The sequence below is a fragment of the Berkeleyomyces rouxiae genome (genome assembly GCF_048999995.1).
Source record: "Berkeleyomyces rouxiae strain 22BRR77 chromosome Unknown BrBRR77_ptg000001l, whole genome shotgun sequence".
In the NCBI taxonomy this organism is placed as follows: domain Eukaryota; kingdom Fungi; phylum Ascomycota; class Sordariomycetes; order Microascales; family Ceratocystidaceae; genus Berkeleyomyces; species Berkeleyomyces rouxiae.
This window is the reverse complement of record NW_027396491.1, coordinates 4,951,745-4,966,614: the sequence shown is the minus strand read 5'-3', so window position 1 is coordinate 4,966,614 and position 14,870 is coordinate 4,951,745. Positions and strand designations below refer to the sequence as shown.

Sequence of the window (14,870 nt, the reverse complement as noted above, 5' to 3'; positions counted from 1 at the left end):
AGAAATAAGAAAAAGCCCTCATTTAAAGTCTCTCGACACAGATACACGGGAGGAAAAAATGAAGAAAAAAAGACCCGTGTCCGCCTGGTTTGATTTGATTTGATTTTATTCTTTTACGTCTACCTACTGTTATTTCCCGTGTCCGCCCCCAAAAGTCAATCTGGTATAGGTTTGTGCTGCGGCACCTCCACCATCAGTCACCAAGCTCTTCGCTCGCTTAGCTCAGTTGGTTAGAGCGTCGTACTAATATTCAAACTTGAATATCAAGTAATGCGAAGGTCGCCAGTTCGACCCTGGTAGTGAGCAGTGCTATCATTCTAGCACAAAGTGCTGTCAAAATTTCTTTTTGAATCCTCACCTCGTTTATGAGGTGGTTTTGAGGCTCAAAGACGGTTGTCCGCGACCGCAAATCATGAATTCCATTTTTGGGCAAAAAAGCCAGAAAAAAAAAAGGGTTGTGCGACGTGAATTTGGACCCACAAAAAACAAGAATCGAAATTACAAAAGGAGGACCATGGTCAGATCTAGGTTCTACCAAAAACCCTTTACGACTTTTGTACATCAAGTACCTTGATTGAAGGTATATGCTGTCCCTATCGTTCGAATCATCATAGTAAAGGTCCATCCATGATCAGTTTGATGCGTAATCTGGGAATCGAACCCAGGGCTAATCGAAATCATTACCGTGATGGCAACGATTAATGTTACCACTACACCAATTACGCGGATAACTTGTTGTTAGAAGAGTAAGCCTTGTTACAGTATAAGTGGATTTTGTACCCTAACCCTAGTGAACTTGGGTGTGTCTCGTCGAGGAAGCAATCAATTCTGCGTCGTTTGCAATGGACTCGTGATTTTTGTAAACGTTAAACGTAGTTAAAATCAAGTGAACCTCGGAGAGTCATGACTTGTACAGCTTTCGGGTGTTGACTTTACCGTTAGTACACTCCCCGTGCCGATAGCTCTCGGCCTCTTGAACCTTGACCACACGCCACTCGCCACTCGCCGCGAGCCAAAAACGTGAGGCAGCCAATTCTTGAGCCCAGAAATCGATACACGGGTGACACGAGGTGGTTTTTTTCTCGCGGCTCAGCCTTGGAACCTGACAGGTCATAGAGTTTCTGACGCCTTTTTGTGCTTGTGCTCGCCCACTGCCGAGAGGGATGGTAAAATGTTTCTGAAATACGCCGTTGAATTGCTGTGAAGTGGCAATAGGTAGAATTTAAAAGTAACCAAGTCAAAGCACAAATTTTCCATTCCCTGAAACGGTCTTTGGGAGTGTGATATTCGCCATTAACTTGGATACTCGCGAGGACTTCTCGGTATAAGACATGAGAGTATCTCTGGTACCAGAAAGTACATATAGCTACCAAAAGTAGCACCCGAATCTGCCTATTGAGATTATACTGGCGAAGGATAACGGTATGGTACGGCTATCGCCCACCGGGCGCCGGAGACTGTCCCTTGTACATACAACTGCCAAACATAACCCGGAATCCTGGTTGGTTGGTTGGTTGATTGCTTCTTTATTTACCTGTCCACTCGCGAGGGATTCTCGACATACGACAGGGGACTATTTCTAGTACCAGGAAAAATACATAGTTAACAGAAGCGAAAACCAAAATCTAAAAACCATGCATACAGAAATCCCACAATCCAAAGTGTAATGACAGGAGGTCTCCCACCTGCCCAGCGCAGAGGCTGTTCTTCGTCCGCGCGGCCCCAAACAAGACCCAGAGTCCTGGCCTCACCGCCGATGTAGTGATACAAAGTTTTGTGCAAAAGAGAAGAGGGGGTTGGCGGCGTGTTCACGCCAGAGGGTTAGCAGCGCGGTGGCGCAAAAGAATAGGGCCCCAGTGGCTAAGCTGCCCCGGGTAGGGTTGGAAATGAAATGAAAGTCTTTATTTAACCTGTCTACTCGCGAGAGATTCTCGGCATACGACAGGGGACCATTGCTGGTACCAGAAATACATACAGCTGTTTAAAAAGCAGCACCCGAATCCGCCTATAGATAGTTGCACTGGCGAAGTGTAATGACGTGCAGTTTCCCACCGCCCAGCTGCTAGGACTGTCCCTCTCTCGTGCAACCTCCAAACAAAACCCGGAATCCTGGCTAATTGCTGTAGTACCGCGCAAAAAGCGCAACAACCCCAAACCATCCCCCAAAGAAAAAGTGGAACCAAAACCAGCGCAGCCCTGCTGTGGAGCTACCATCCCCACCAACATTCGCTCGTCGGCTAAAGGGTGGGAAAACGAGAAAAATTCTCGCAGATGAACTAATCAGCGGACGTGGCCTGGGGGCTCTCGAAAGAGCGAAAAACCACGGCCAGATGAGCCTCCAGAAGTCTGGTGATCGTGGGACCTGAAGAAAGAAAAGTTGGCGTAACCGTAGCGTGCGCAATGGATGAGGCACAGCGATACGGTTCCCGCGCCACGGGGCGGACTACCTGAACCTTCCAGAAAGGCGGTCCATCGAGAGTGAGTGTGTCTCCCTGAGGTGCAGTGCAGAGTGCTCGAGGGGCCGACGGTCGTAGCGGTGGTGAGAAAAGGGGCGAACGTCGACGAGATCAACCCACGAGAGGGGAAAAAGACGGGCTCAAGGCCTCACAACTCGAAAAAAGAATAGACGCAGCATTGGGGATATGTGCGCGCTCGTTCAAGCCCACAATGAGGGGGGAATGTTCGTTTTTTGGCGAGGGGGCGACATCTTGAACTCAAAGGCGCCACCCCGAGGGTTGTAGGAGGGAAGGTTGCCGGGTAGGGTTGGACCAGGTGGTGGATTTGATTTGATTGTCTTTATTTTACCTGTCTACTCGCGAGGCTCAACCCGTTGAGGCATACAAAACAAAGACAAAAAAAATGACAATAATGATGAAAGCCTTAAATCAAGAGTCTCATTATCAAAAACAGGGTCTTGCCGTGGATCGAACACGGGACCTCTCGCAGACAAGGCCGTAGGGTTAACCCTAAGCGAGAATCATACCACTAGACCACAAGACCAAGGGTTACTGAGATATTCTCATATCTCAGAGAGCTGGGGTAAACCGGGATTGAACCGGTGACCTTTAGATGACAGAACCACTGAAGTTGCGCTTCAGTCTAACGCGCTCCCAACTGCGCCATTGCCCCGTGATTGTTGACGTTTGGGGTGGTAAGAGTGCCTTGGTGGGAAACGAAACACGTTTGTGTAACTCAAAAAAAAACTTCCCTCTTACAACTACAGGAATAGGGGTCAACCCTAACCAACCCTTATTATTCACTACATCATCAACACGACTTTTCTCTCTCAACAACCTCAAAAAACGATTTCAGACGCCTCTTTCCGTTAAGAAAGACCGAAGAAGTACTACTAGAATGACGGAGCCGAGCAGAACTGCAAGCGCGCAGGCGCAGCCATCACGCCCGGAGGCGCCGCCCAAGAACAACATGGCGGACACCCTGGCCAACTGGCACGCGAAAAAGATCCAGGAAGCTACCGCGTTGGCCGAAATCGCGGGTGAAATCGCGGCCAAAATGGACGAAGGGGCTACTAAAGCCTTCAAAGACGCCTCGATCAAGAATGGGGCCGAGAAGAGAAAGAAGTTGGAGAAGGCGCTGGCAGACACCCTGAAGTGGTGGTGCGAGTCAGGCGGAGGAGTGGACACCGCGACTGCGGGTCCAGCCCCTCTACATTCGACGACCAACAACGCCCGCGGCAACAGCACAGCGCCAGCCGCAAAGGAGACACCGAGCAAGTCGGGAAAAGACACGCCCGCCAATAACGGGACTACGAAGGCGTCCCCCAGCGAGGGACGGGACAAGGCCACGGGACCGACCAGCGGTCTGAAGACGAACAACTCGACATGGTCGCAAGTTGCCAAGAAGGGGGCAAAAGAACCGGCGCCTCAGCCATAGCCCAAGACCAAGAAGCGCACGAGCGCGGAGAAGAAGGTATTCGTGGAGCTCCCGGAAGGATCCCAGTTTAGGGAACTTAGCCCGAGCGCCATCACTAGACGCCTCAACGAGGGAGTCCCCAAAGGGAAGGGAGTGCTGGAGGCGGGCTTCAGCAAGAAGGGACTGATACTTGTCGCCGAAGGAAAGGCGAAAGACCTGATGGATCGCGCAGAGCACATCAAGAAGGCTCTAGGCGCAGTTACAGTCGAAGAACCCTGCACGTGGCAATTCGTGCGCGTATACCGGGTTGAGCGAACCATCCGGGAGCTCGGAAGCGACGGGAAAATTGCCGCCCGCGCCGTGACTGAAGAGGACATCCGAACGGCGGCCATGGAAGCCTTTGGATGTGCACCCCTGGCCCTATCGTGGTGGATCCAGGAGGGCATGCACGAGGGAACAGTGTCGATTGCGCTGGATCCCAAAAAGATGAAGGGAAGACTCAACCACGTGGCGTTCATGGGAACGACACGACCGGTCTCGTACCCGTCCAGACGTCCCCGGGCCCGCGGTCACTCCCAGGAAACCACCGCGGAGGAGCCAACCGGGCGCAACACCGGCGATGAAGCCTCAAGAAAGAGAAGAAGGGTCGTCTCCCCCCACGGTATACGAGACAATGGTGACCATGAAATGGACGTCACAGAGCCCCCCGCCAATAACGACGACGCGACGAAGATTGCTTCCGCAAAAGACGCAGAGAAGCCCGGGCCCCCCCAAGCCAAGAACAAGGATGATGTCGCCACTTCCCCGGCCGACGCGATGGAGACCCGGGAAGAAGAACTATGATGGAGGGCCCTACAGAGCCAACAAGGAAGCAGAGTGTCAGAATAGCGCAGGTTAACGTGCAGAAGGCAGCGCCATCACACGCAACCGCATTGCAACAGGCACATACTCTGGGAGCAGATATCATTGCCATCCAGGAACCCTGGGTGGGCAAAGATAAAAAAGCTAATAAAACACAGACGCACCATCAATACGACCTGGTGGCACCAATGACGACATGGGACCCAAGACCAAGGGCCTTATTGTACGTGAGGAAGGGACTACGATTTGAGTGCAGGTCACTTGGAGAGGAGCACCCTGACATCACGACAGTGACGATTCGATCTGGAAATACGACAATCCAGATAATAAACATATACAACGCAGGCAGAGGGTCTGTGAGAACGAACGAGGCGGTCCTACGACTTTTAGAGACTCGCATATCCAGCCCTAGTCTGATAGTTGGAGACTTCAACCTCCACCATCGGGCATGGGACGAGAAATGCGAGAGGACGTCTCCCGAAGCGGAAAAACTTTTGGAGTGGGTAGAGGAGCGTGAGGCAGTCGTACTCAACGCCCGGTTAGGCCCGACCCACGACAGGGGACACACCATTGATTTGGCCATTGCGACCAGAGGACTCTTAGCGCAACGGACGGTGAGGACGGAAATCATTCCAGACTTATCACCTAGCGACCATGAAGGCCTCATGACGACCATAGAGGGAGCACCAGGAGACAGCGACGCCACGGAAAAGCGACGAGACCTGAAAAAGTTGGACGAGGAGCGATTCGCCAAGGAATGCAAGCGACTCAAAGACGATCTGGAGGGACTGACAGCCGACGACCCCGAGACGATTGAAGGGGGCCCGCAGGGCTATGCTGACAAGCTTGCTGAAGCCCTCACTGTGGGACTACAACGAGCGGTGGAGGTCTGTGCCCCGGAGGTACGGCCGAACAAACGAGGAGTGCCCTGGTGGGATGACAGGTGCAAGGAAGCCGCGAAAGTACACCGGAGAGCCAGACGAAGGTGGAAACAAGCCATGAGAAGCGGCGGAGCTAGGCCCGAGATCGCAGAGCAGAGGAACCTGGCAAAGAAGAAGTTGTGCAAAGAGGTTCGCAGAGCGAAGAAAAACTACTACGCGAAGGAGATCAGGGAGATCAACGACACGAGGAAGATTTTCGAAGCAGCCAACTGGGCCCATAAACAGGCCAAGCAACGCACCCCTCCTCTCAAGAAGCCCAACGGGGAGATGCTGTCAGACACCAGGGACAAGTGCGAACTCCTTTTGGACGTGCATGCACCGACAAGACGAGAAGACGACGAAGCACTGGGTCCACTAGACGAAGACGGGAGAAGGGTCTGGGACCCCCCAACCGAGGCAGAAGTGCTGCGGGCCATCAAAAAGCCAGCAAACACAGCCCCGGGAATGGACGGACTCCGAAACGATCTGTGGAAAAAGGCCTGGCCGCACCTGAAAGAAGCCATTGTCCGCCTCTACCAAGTGGCCCTGACCCACGGAGTACACCCTGACATTTTCAAGAGGACTCGTATGTGTCCGGTCCCCAAGCCAGGGAGAGACCGTCGAGAGCCAAGGGCATACAGACTCATCTCGCTACTACCGACCCTAGGTAAAGGCCTGGAGCGACTGGTGGCAAGGCGGCTGGCCTACGAAGCCGTGGAAAGAGACGTCATTCCCAAGAGGTACGCTTGTGCGATTCCAAAGCGCGCGTGCTCAGACCTGTTGCTCAGTCTGGTAGATGAGATCGAACGGGGCTGGGAAATGAAGAACGCAGTGTCGATAGCTACATTCGATGTCAAAGGAGCTTTCGATACTGTCACGCCGAACCGCATGGTCAACCGACTCCAGGAGGAAGGGTGGCCAATAGCACTGTGCAAATGGACAAGGTCGTTCCTACAAGGACGAAGCGCAGCGCTAGCGATGGACAGTCATGTCACGGACACGAGACAGCTGGGAGGCTCATTACCCCAAGGGTCACCGGTCTCCCCGATTCTCTACATGCTGTTCATGGCCCCTCTATACAGCTCTCTACCGGGAACTAGGGGTTACGCAGACGACGGATGTGTCTTGTGGGCTTCGCCAGATTTGAGGACCAATGCACAGGGGTTGGCTCTCCTTTTGGAACGGGCTGATAACTGGTACAGAGGAAATGGCCTACAGTTGGACCAGGGAAAGACGGGGATCCTGCACCTCACCAAGAAAAAGCAGGCAGGGAACCCTCCCGTGAAGTTACCGGACGGGAACGTTATTGAGGCCACGCCACAGGGCAGCACTCTCCGCTGGCTCGGACTAGAGCTGGACAGGAAGCTAGCGTTCACTCAGCACCGCGACAAGACGATCAGGAAGATTGAGACCACAGCCAGCGGGCTGAGACTCCTCGCAGGATGCCACAAGGGAGCTCCCCCGGGCCTTTTACTACATGTAGTGAGAGCCTGTGCAGTCTCCAAACTGACGTACGCTGCGGCCGCCTGGTGGCCGATGCACAAGGAACGGAAGATCGCCACGACAGCCAAGCTATTTGATATAGCCCCCAGGAAAGCGATCCGAGCAGCCTTGCCAATGTACAGAACGACGCCAATCGGACTGTTACACCGCGCAGCGATGATTTTGCCGGCAGAGATCCTCCTTGATAGCAACGTTAGAAGAGAGGCAACCCGGCTGCACGACCTCGACGACGCTCACCTGTGTAAGGACTGGGACATTGGCAACAGAATTCAGACTCTCTCTAGGCTCCTGCCCAAGACGATACCTAGCCCTGGCGGGGTGAGACCTGCAAAGGAGAGACCAGACGACCCCATCAAGATAAAGGGCGACAAAGATGAGGAGGTAGCCAGACATCTGGAGGACCTGCGCATGGCGTGGCCTGATACGGTGTGGGCCTACTCAGACGGGGCGAAAGTCAAAGACGGCGGCGCAGGGGCCGGGTGGACCCTGGTGGTAGACAATACGACCTGCGCCGAAGGTAGCAAACCATTGGGCACCTGGCAAGAAGTGGCTGACGCTGAGGCAATCGCAGCCCTACACGCCGTGCAAGCGGCCCACGAGCTACCGCAAGAGACGACCGGCGACCTTTACCTGTGTCTTGACAACAGGGGCATTGTGAACCGTCTGAATGCAGAAGAGGGCGACCTGGGGACATCCCAAACAGTCATCGACGAGACGAGACGACTCCTGGCAAGCTGGAAGCTGAGACAGGGCGGGCCCTTTGCGCCAAAGGCAAGAGTCAGATGGGTACCGGGCCACAAGAACATCCCCGGCAATGAAAGAGCCGACCGGTTAGCCAGAGGGGTTGCTGGGACTGAAGTTGGCGGGCTCGAGATGTCGCTCTCCAGGGCAAAACGTTGGTGCCGGGAGCAAGCCGCCACAGAGTTCAAGACGTGGTGGGGGGCACAGAACGGGCCTTCCCATATAGACAAGCCAGAGCCCGTCGAACCCTGGAAGTTCAAGGACTACAGGGAACACGACTGACTCGATATTGGCACATTGATGGCAGCAATTTCTGGACACGGCGACTTTGCCACGTACCACCAGAGGTTTGAGCACACCGGGGCCACTCACGATTGTCCGAGATGTGGACAGGAGAAGACCCCGTGGCACCCGTGGACGTGTGACTCGATCCCACAGAGGCTACGGCTGACGGAGAGACTCGTTAAAAAGCTTCTCCCTACAGTCAAAGGAAGCAAGCAGCTCCTCAAGAAGTTGAAGAGGGTGAGAGAGGAATGACCAGCTGCGATGGCGTTTGGCGTGGTGTGTTTTTTGTACTACTGTTTTGTCTTTGGGTGCTTTCTTTCGTGTATTACTTGTTTTTTTCTTGTTTTCTTGTTTCCCTGTTATGTTTGTCTGCTCTTTTTTTTCATTTTTTTTTTTTTTTTTTTTTTTTTCATTATCACAGTCTTCATGTATCCCCCCTGATGTATCCTGCGCCAGGAGGTGCTTATCACCACAGGGAGATCCCGAGTCAGCGTCTACAGTTTCTTCGGAGCTGGGAGACTACGGCCACCAAGGCAGTCTGATTCGGAGGATCCCGGCAGCCGGTTATGCCGCTGCCAGGTTGCCAGGACCTGCCTGGTCATCTTATGAGTGTTTGACGAACACTCCGATTGATGTAAAATAGATGAAATGAAATGAAATGAAATGAAAAAAAGTTTGTGTAACTATTGGCACCACAACCTTTTCAACGTCGACTCAGGAGAGCCAAGTACAAGCACGGAGTGCATATCCCTGACGCCTTCGACGGATGGACGGATTGGATACTGGGCACACTACCGAATAGGTACACGAAGCTCAACTGCTGGGCCAGATATGGCGGTGCTCCCGCCCCTGAGGAAAGAAGGACGGCCTACGGCTCGAAGCTGGAGGAAGCAGAAAGACACACCCAGGAGATCACAGACGAAAGCTCACCAATTCTGTGGGCGTACTCAGATGGGTCCAAGGACTCCAAAGGTTACGCCGGCTCAGGATGGGCTTTGATCAAGCAAGGGCAAGAACTGGCCACAGGCAAACTGCATCTGGGGATCGGGGCAGAGGTTGCGGATGCGGAGGCGATCGCGGCGAGACGCGCTGCAGCCGAAGCAGTCAATGCCACTGCAAACACAGCGAACATCAAAATCGTCATCTGCCTAGATAACCGCAGCGTGGTGGATAGGCTGAACGCCAGGCTCCCAGTTTGGGGCACCTCGCAGGAAGCTATAGACGAAACAAGAGACCTTATGCGCAAGTGGAAAGACGGACACCCAAGCCGAAGCTGGGAAGTTAGGTGGGTTCCGGGCCACAGAAGCATCCCGGGAAACGAGCGAGCGGACCAGCTGGCGAAAGAGGCCACTACAGAGGAAACAGCCCAGCCCAACCCATTGTGGACTTTGGCTGCACTGAAACGATGGCGCAAGCGGGAGTTCCAAGCAGCGACAGATCGATGGTGGAAAAGCACCGGGCGAAATCTGGAAGCACCGGTGGCATGGAAGGCTACGACCGGAAAGCACAACCGAGTCAGCGTCGGCAGAGTCCTCGCGGCTAGGTCGGGGCACGGAGACTTAGACAAGTACCACGTCCGCTTCGAGCACGACACGCCGTTGGGGTGCGAGAGATGCGGGGCCGAGAAAGACGGCCCACACGTTTGGACATGCAAAGGCCTACAGAAAAGATACAGCAGGTCATGGGTAGAGCGTCTATTGAAGACGGCACGAGGGGCAAAGACGTTGGCCGAGAGAGTCGACAAACTGGCACAGAGGGGCCCCGGGCGGCACGGCTCATCAACCAAGCATAGGCCGGCAGAAAGACCGAGCAATTTTTTACTTTTTTTCCTTTGTCTAGTTCTTTGTATTTCGTTATTTGTTTTACTGGGACCTTTGGGGTGACGTTAGGGTCACTCTGGAGGCTGCGAGCCTCCGTGTTCCAGCTGTTTGTTCTCTTCGTTCAGGTGCAGACCTGCTCTTTTCATAGTTATACTCTTTTCACAGGTGGACTAGCTGCCTGTGACGCCCATTCGACCAGTGAACCCTGGCACACGGCGTAAAAATAAACAACAACAACAACAACAAGGTGTAGTCGATACCCGTGCAACCAAAAAAAGAAACCATACCCTTCATGACTACGACAAAAGAGTAAGGGGTGTTGATACATCCCATGTAAAAACCCTGGAACTTCGATCCCGTTAGGGCTCTAACCTGTGACTACAGAGTAGTTGTCTCGAATACGTTTGACGATGGAGATGTCAAGCGAACATCAAGTGGATATCACACCTAGTGCATATTCAGATGCATTTCACATGTTCACTTACGAAACTTGCTCAGCTCATGGCGTAATGGCTACTGTGTGAACCTACATTTCCCGATGGACAGTGGATTTGATTTCGTGTATAAATATATGGCCTTTCCTCGCCTTAATGTGTAGATCTAGACTTAGAAATTATCGATCATCGTTCTTCTCTTCTCCGATACCTTAAATCTTCCATTCTTCTATCACTTCGAACTTGTGACTTTCCGGAATCTACTTTCGACAAAGGACAACAGTAAGTCCTCATATTAAATACCGATAGGGGGTCGTCGAACAATACAAATGAGAATCATGAAATAGCCTCTCATTATGAATCAGTAGAGGTGATGTTTTCAAGAGCTACCTCTAGTAGTTGTCGCACTTGTGGAAGTGTTTCCGAAGTCAACAATATGATGATGATGCCAATACTGTCATTCTCATCCTCTCACTACGACACTGAATGGTCAGGCGGCTTTTTTTTTTACTTTTCACTCTCTGGATTCAAAACCTCCGTCTTCTCGTCACCTCTGACCACTCTAGTTTTGTCCAGCTTGACACTCAGGATTGTCTTTTCTGAAGATTTAGATAGCCCACAAACTTTCCTGTCATGTTTCTGCTGTTTTCGCGTAGGACTTGCAGGGAAAAAGTATAGTGTGGTGTGATCTCAGTGGGTGTGTTAGATATTAAATCTGGTTAATGTAAATCAAGTGTGTGGTCGGCTAAAAAGAAAAAAAGGCACTGAGCTAGTACCTTAGCGTTGTGTAACAACAAGTTGGCTAAGAAACTCATGATTTCCCCTCTGCAAGGGTTAGTTGTAGACTGATTTTTCTCCTAACCCTCGTATATTTCAACTTTGAACTATTCTCCTATTCTGCGCAACAACTTCACAATGACAGCATTTGAGTGTGAGCCATTTGTTTCTCGGTTGACGGTTATAATCACAACATCTCCTACTCCTTCAGCTCCAGCCACAGATCTTATTGACGCGATTCTCAAGTCTTTTCGGCAGCATTGTCCTATCCTTCTGGAATGCAAGGTTATTGTGGTTCTCGACACCTTTGAGCGGGTATCTCCCGTGCTTCGCTTGAAGAAAGGCCATGCTACACCAGAGTTAGCACAGGCATATCAGACTTATAAAACTAGAGTCAAAGACCTTTTCCTAACTCAATGGAAGGGTTCTGATGCAGCCCTACCCCAGTGTCAGGCCGACGTCGCTGAGTACGGATCACCGGGACAGGCACATACTAGCACTACATTAGCTATCACGACGTACCCGACTATTACCTTTATTGAGCCACATGAGCGTCTCGGATTTGGACTTGGAGTGCGATCGGCGGTGCGCCGCGTGGCCACGCCGTATGTTTGGGTACAGCAGCATGACTGGGCATTAGACACTATTGTGCCGGTCCAAGCAATCGTGGCTGCCATGTGTGCACACCATATCAGCGAGAATGCACCAGTGCGCTACGTCTGCTTGCCATCAGTGCGTATGCTGGGTTATGCGGGCTCGATGTTGGCAGCGAAACATCCAACGCTGCGGCGACTGACAGAGGAACTGAAGGGTTTCTTTTCCGGGACTATGGAAGCTGGTGCGACAGAGGCGGCGACCATGGGTGAAAGTGTGCCATTAACGCCGATGTTCTTCTGGCATGACAAGACTCACATTGCGAATACTGAGCACTACAAAAAGAGGGTGTTTCCATCGCGACTGGCGATGTCGAGAGGGGCGTTCATCGAGGACACTATCGGGCATCGAGCCCGTGACCAGATGAAGGAGGGCGAGTTTACAAAGTGGGCTACGTGGATGTATTACCCCGAGGATGGACAGAAGCTATGTTTACGGCATCTCGATGGACGCATGTGGAAGGGAACGGAGACCGAGGCAGTGCTACGAAAAGAATGGATGGAGACGAAGGAGGCTACGGCACAGAAAAAAGCACAACTCAAGGAGAGGCAGAAGGAAAACATTGCACAGAGCCAAGAAGATGTATCAGCAGGGTTACTGTGGATGGATCATGAATATTAAAGACAACAAGTTGGATGAGAAAGAAATATGAAGATGTATACAAATGGAAATAGATGGCAGCTGAGCGCTGTTCTGTGATACCAGCGACGTCTGTTACAGCCATCAACTACACTACGATATGGTTTGCGGTTTCGTACTGCTCAATTATGTCGCCTGCGGCTGATCGTTCTTGAGGCCAAAGTTTTGTAAGCCAAGAGCCTCGAGAATAGCCTGGGCCTCCTTTGATTTTCCCACTTGAGTGAGGAAACGAACAGTATCCATGGCCATTAGAAAGACACGTGCAGAGTTGGGATCCCTGGCACTCTCCTCAAGCTCGTCTGGTGAACGATTGTGGTCATGGCCATAGTTTGTCAAGAACGAAACGGCCTTTTCGTAATCAGGGTGAGTAGGATGATGGATGCCGAGGTGGGCTTCGTCAATGGGAGATGGGGCAGCAAACTTGTGAAGCACGCTGAGATAGCTGTCGAACATTGTTTCCGACGGCTGCGGTCGTTCCCAAGCATTGACTGTGGCACTCCATGAAAGGCTCTTCCAAGGGTGGCGGAGGACTCGTTCGTGGTAGATGTGATCGTGGAACAGGTCATCTGCCTGCAATATGCTGGCAAAGGCCTCATCCAGGCTGGAACCTGCAGTAGTTCCGAGAAGAACCTTTGATTTGACCATGCACGACAGCAGGGCTCTTGATTTAAGGGTTGCAGCAGGGATTTCGTCATGTGCCATGAGTTTTGATATCCAGGACCAGATGATGGCGTCGTTCCTTTCTGCAACGATGAAGCGAACAAGCAACGGCGTAAACCAGGCGTTCAGAGCAAAGTTGAAGTCCTTTTCGGCGCCAATCGACTGCATCCAGGGGAGGATACGCCGGCTCACATCGGCCGAGGCCAGAGCACTAGACATGCACGGCTCGCTGGACTGCGATACCTCGAGATATGTGGCACGGAGACAGCCGGAAGCGGCTTTAAAGGTCATCATGTTTTTGGCGACAGCACGCTCAAAGACCTCCATGGGTCCTGGTTTCTTGGGTGACGAAGCACTGCTGGAAACGGCATTAGGCTGTTTGAAGACGGGGTTCGAGAGAATGGCGCGGACGTGGTCGTCCGTGGGGCGGCGTAGCTGGGTGACGGCGGCATCATCGGCGGCGAAATTGCTGCTGTTGGGCTGGTCGGGCAAATAGCCATGCTCGCGGTCTAGATTGGCGCGAAAGGAAGCCTTTAGAGCATCGAGCAGTCGGTGCGACTGGTGGACGGTGAGCGGGAGCGGCTGATGTATAGAGGGGAAAACCTTGCACAGGGGCGCTGAAGGTCTCATAGTGGAGAGGGTTGACTGAGTATGGCAAGGATCTTGTAGTTGGTTGTATGTCGAAGAGGTCAGGGCGAAAATCGGCTGTCGAGGAAGCTGTCTGGGAGGTTGCAAGCAGCAAATCGAGCCATGCGGCTGCATGACGATCACCACTGCCGAAGAATGCGCCCGTTCCGTCGTCATTGGCCGTCACGTGAGCGGCAGAGATCACGTGTGAAGTTTCGGGAGGGTGGGGAGGGGCGACAAGGCACCCAATGGGAGCACTCCGGGTAAACATCGGTTGGAGACGCTGAATGTGGAGCGGCGTGGCGTGGTGTGGTGTGGCGCGGTGTAGTGCAGTGTCGCGTAGCGTAGCAGCTTTTAGGACAATTGTACTTGTACTTGTGTAGTAGTGCTTCCAAGTACAGGTACATGGCAGCCAGTGAAGAGGCCTGTTTAGTGGCCAAGTGAGTGCTCTGTAGCAGGTGGGGCAGTCAGCTGGGCAGTTGTTCACGAAACCGGTGTGGCGGCGGGATATTGGGCCATGATGCTGTGCCAGCTGGAAGGGCGAGGAGCCCAAAGCCAGAGGCCAAAGACCAAGGTACAAAGCTCAACGGCCAATGGGAGCGGTGGCCAGGTTCTGTGCGAGACGCGACAAGGAGCGGGCGGTAGGTGTTGCGGAGTGAGTTATTCGCGTGCGGCGAGTGCAAGGCTGGCAAGGCTTGAGCGGCCCGCCCAGCACAGCACACTACAGAAGCTCGATAGCTCCAACTACAGGGCTCTTAGGCCCCCCAAGCTGCCCGCTCGACGGCCTTCAGGCGGCCCCAGCCAAGGTACCGGGTACTTGGAGGGCGTCTGCAGGCGAAAAACGGGGCGGCCAACAAGTCACTGGTACCTAGACCCACGCGGCAGCTGGCACGTCCGGCGCTGTACCCAGTACGGGTGGGGCAGGGGCTCCCTTTTTCCTTTTTTACTGGGCCCCGTCAGCCTCCCTCTTCTGAGTCTTCTGAAATGTGTGTGCATCTCAATCCTAATCCCAGACAAACCTCCCACAATCCAACCTGCATCAATCAGCCTGTCCCGACCGACCTTGCTCTGCACTT

General features: G+C 53.0%; 4 protein-coding genes across 4 annotated transcripts; 3 read left to right on the top strand and 1 right to left on the bottom strand.

The window, feature by feature from the left end:
* Positions 1 to 3,354: 3,354 nt before the first annotated feature.
* BROUX77_001388 (uncharacterized protein) lies at positions 3,355 to 4,716 on the top strand (the record flags this gene model as incomplete). The annotated part of the gene is made up of 2 exons (XM_073745811.1): positions 3,355 to 3,845; positions 3,975 to 4,716. The coding sequence occupies 2 exons, from the start codon at positions 3,355 to 3,357 to the stop codon at positions 4,714 to 4,716; spliced, it is 1,233 nt and encodes a 410-aa protein (XP_073609623.1).
* A 2,555-nt stretch (positions 4,717 to 7,271) lies between these two features.
* On the top strand, positions 7,272 to 8,180 carry BROUX77_001387 (uncharacterized protein; the record flags this gene model as incomplete). Its single annotated transcript, XM_073745810.1, has 1 exon — positions 7,272 to 8,180. The coding sequence occupies one exon, from the start codon at positions 7,272 to 7,274 to the stop codon at positions 8,178 to 8,180; it is 909 nt and encodes a 302-aa protein (XP_073609622.1).
* A 3,172-nt stretch (positions 8,181 to 11,352) lies between these two features.
* Positions 11,353 to 12,489, top strand: BROUX77_001386 (uncharacterized protein; the record flags this gene model as incomplete). The annotated part of the gene is made up of 1 exon (XM_073745809.1): positions 11,353 to 12,489. The coding sequence occupies one exon, from the start codon at positions 11,353 to 11,355 to the stop codon at positions 12,487 to 12,489; it is 1,137 nt and encodes a 378-aa protein (XP_073609621.1).
* Positions 12,490 to 12,633: 144 nt separating this feature from the next.
* BROUX77_001385 (uncharacterized protein) lies at positions 12,634 to 13,797 on the bottom strand (the record flags this gene model as incomplete). The annotated part of the gene is made up of 1 exon (XM_073745808.1): positions 12,634 to 13,797. The coding sequence occupies one exon, from the start codon at positions 13,795 to 13,797 to the stop codon at positions 12,634 to 12,636; it is 1,164 nt and encodes a 387-aa protein (XP_073609620.1).
* Between the last annotated feature and the right edge of the window lie 1,073 nt (positions 13,798 to 14,870).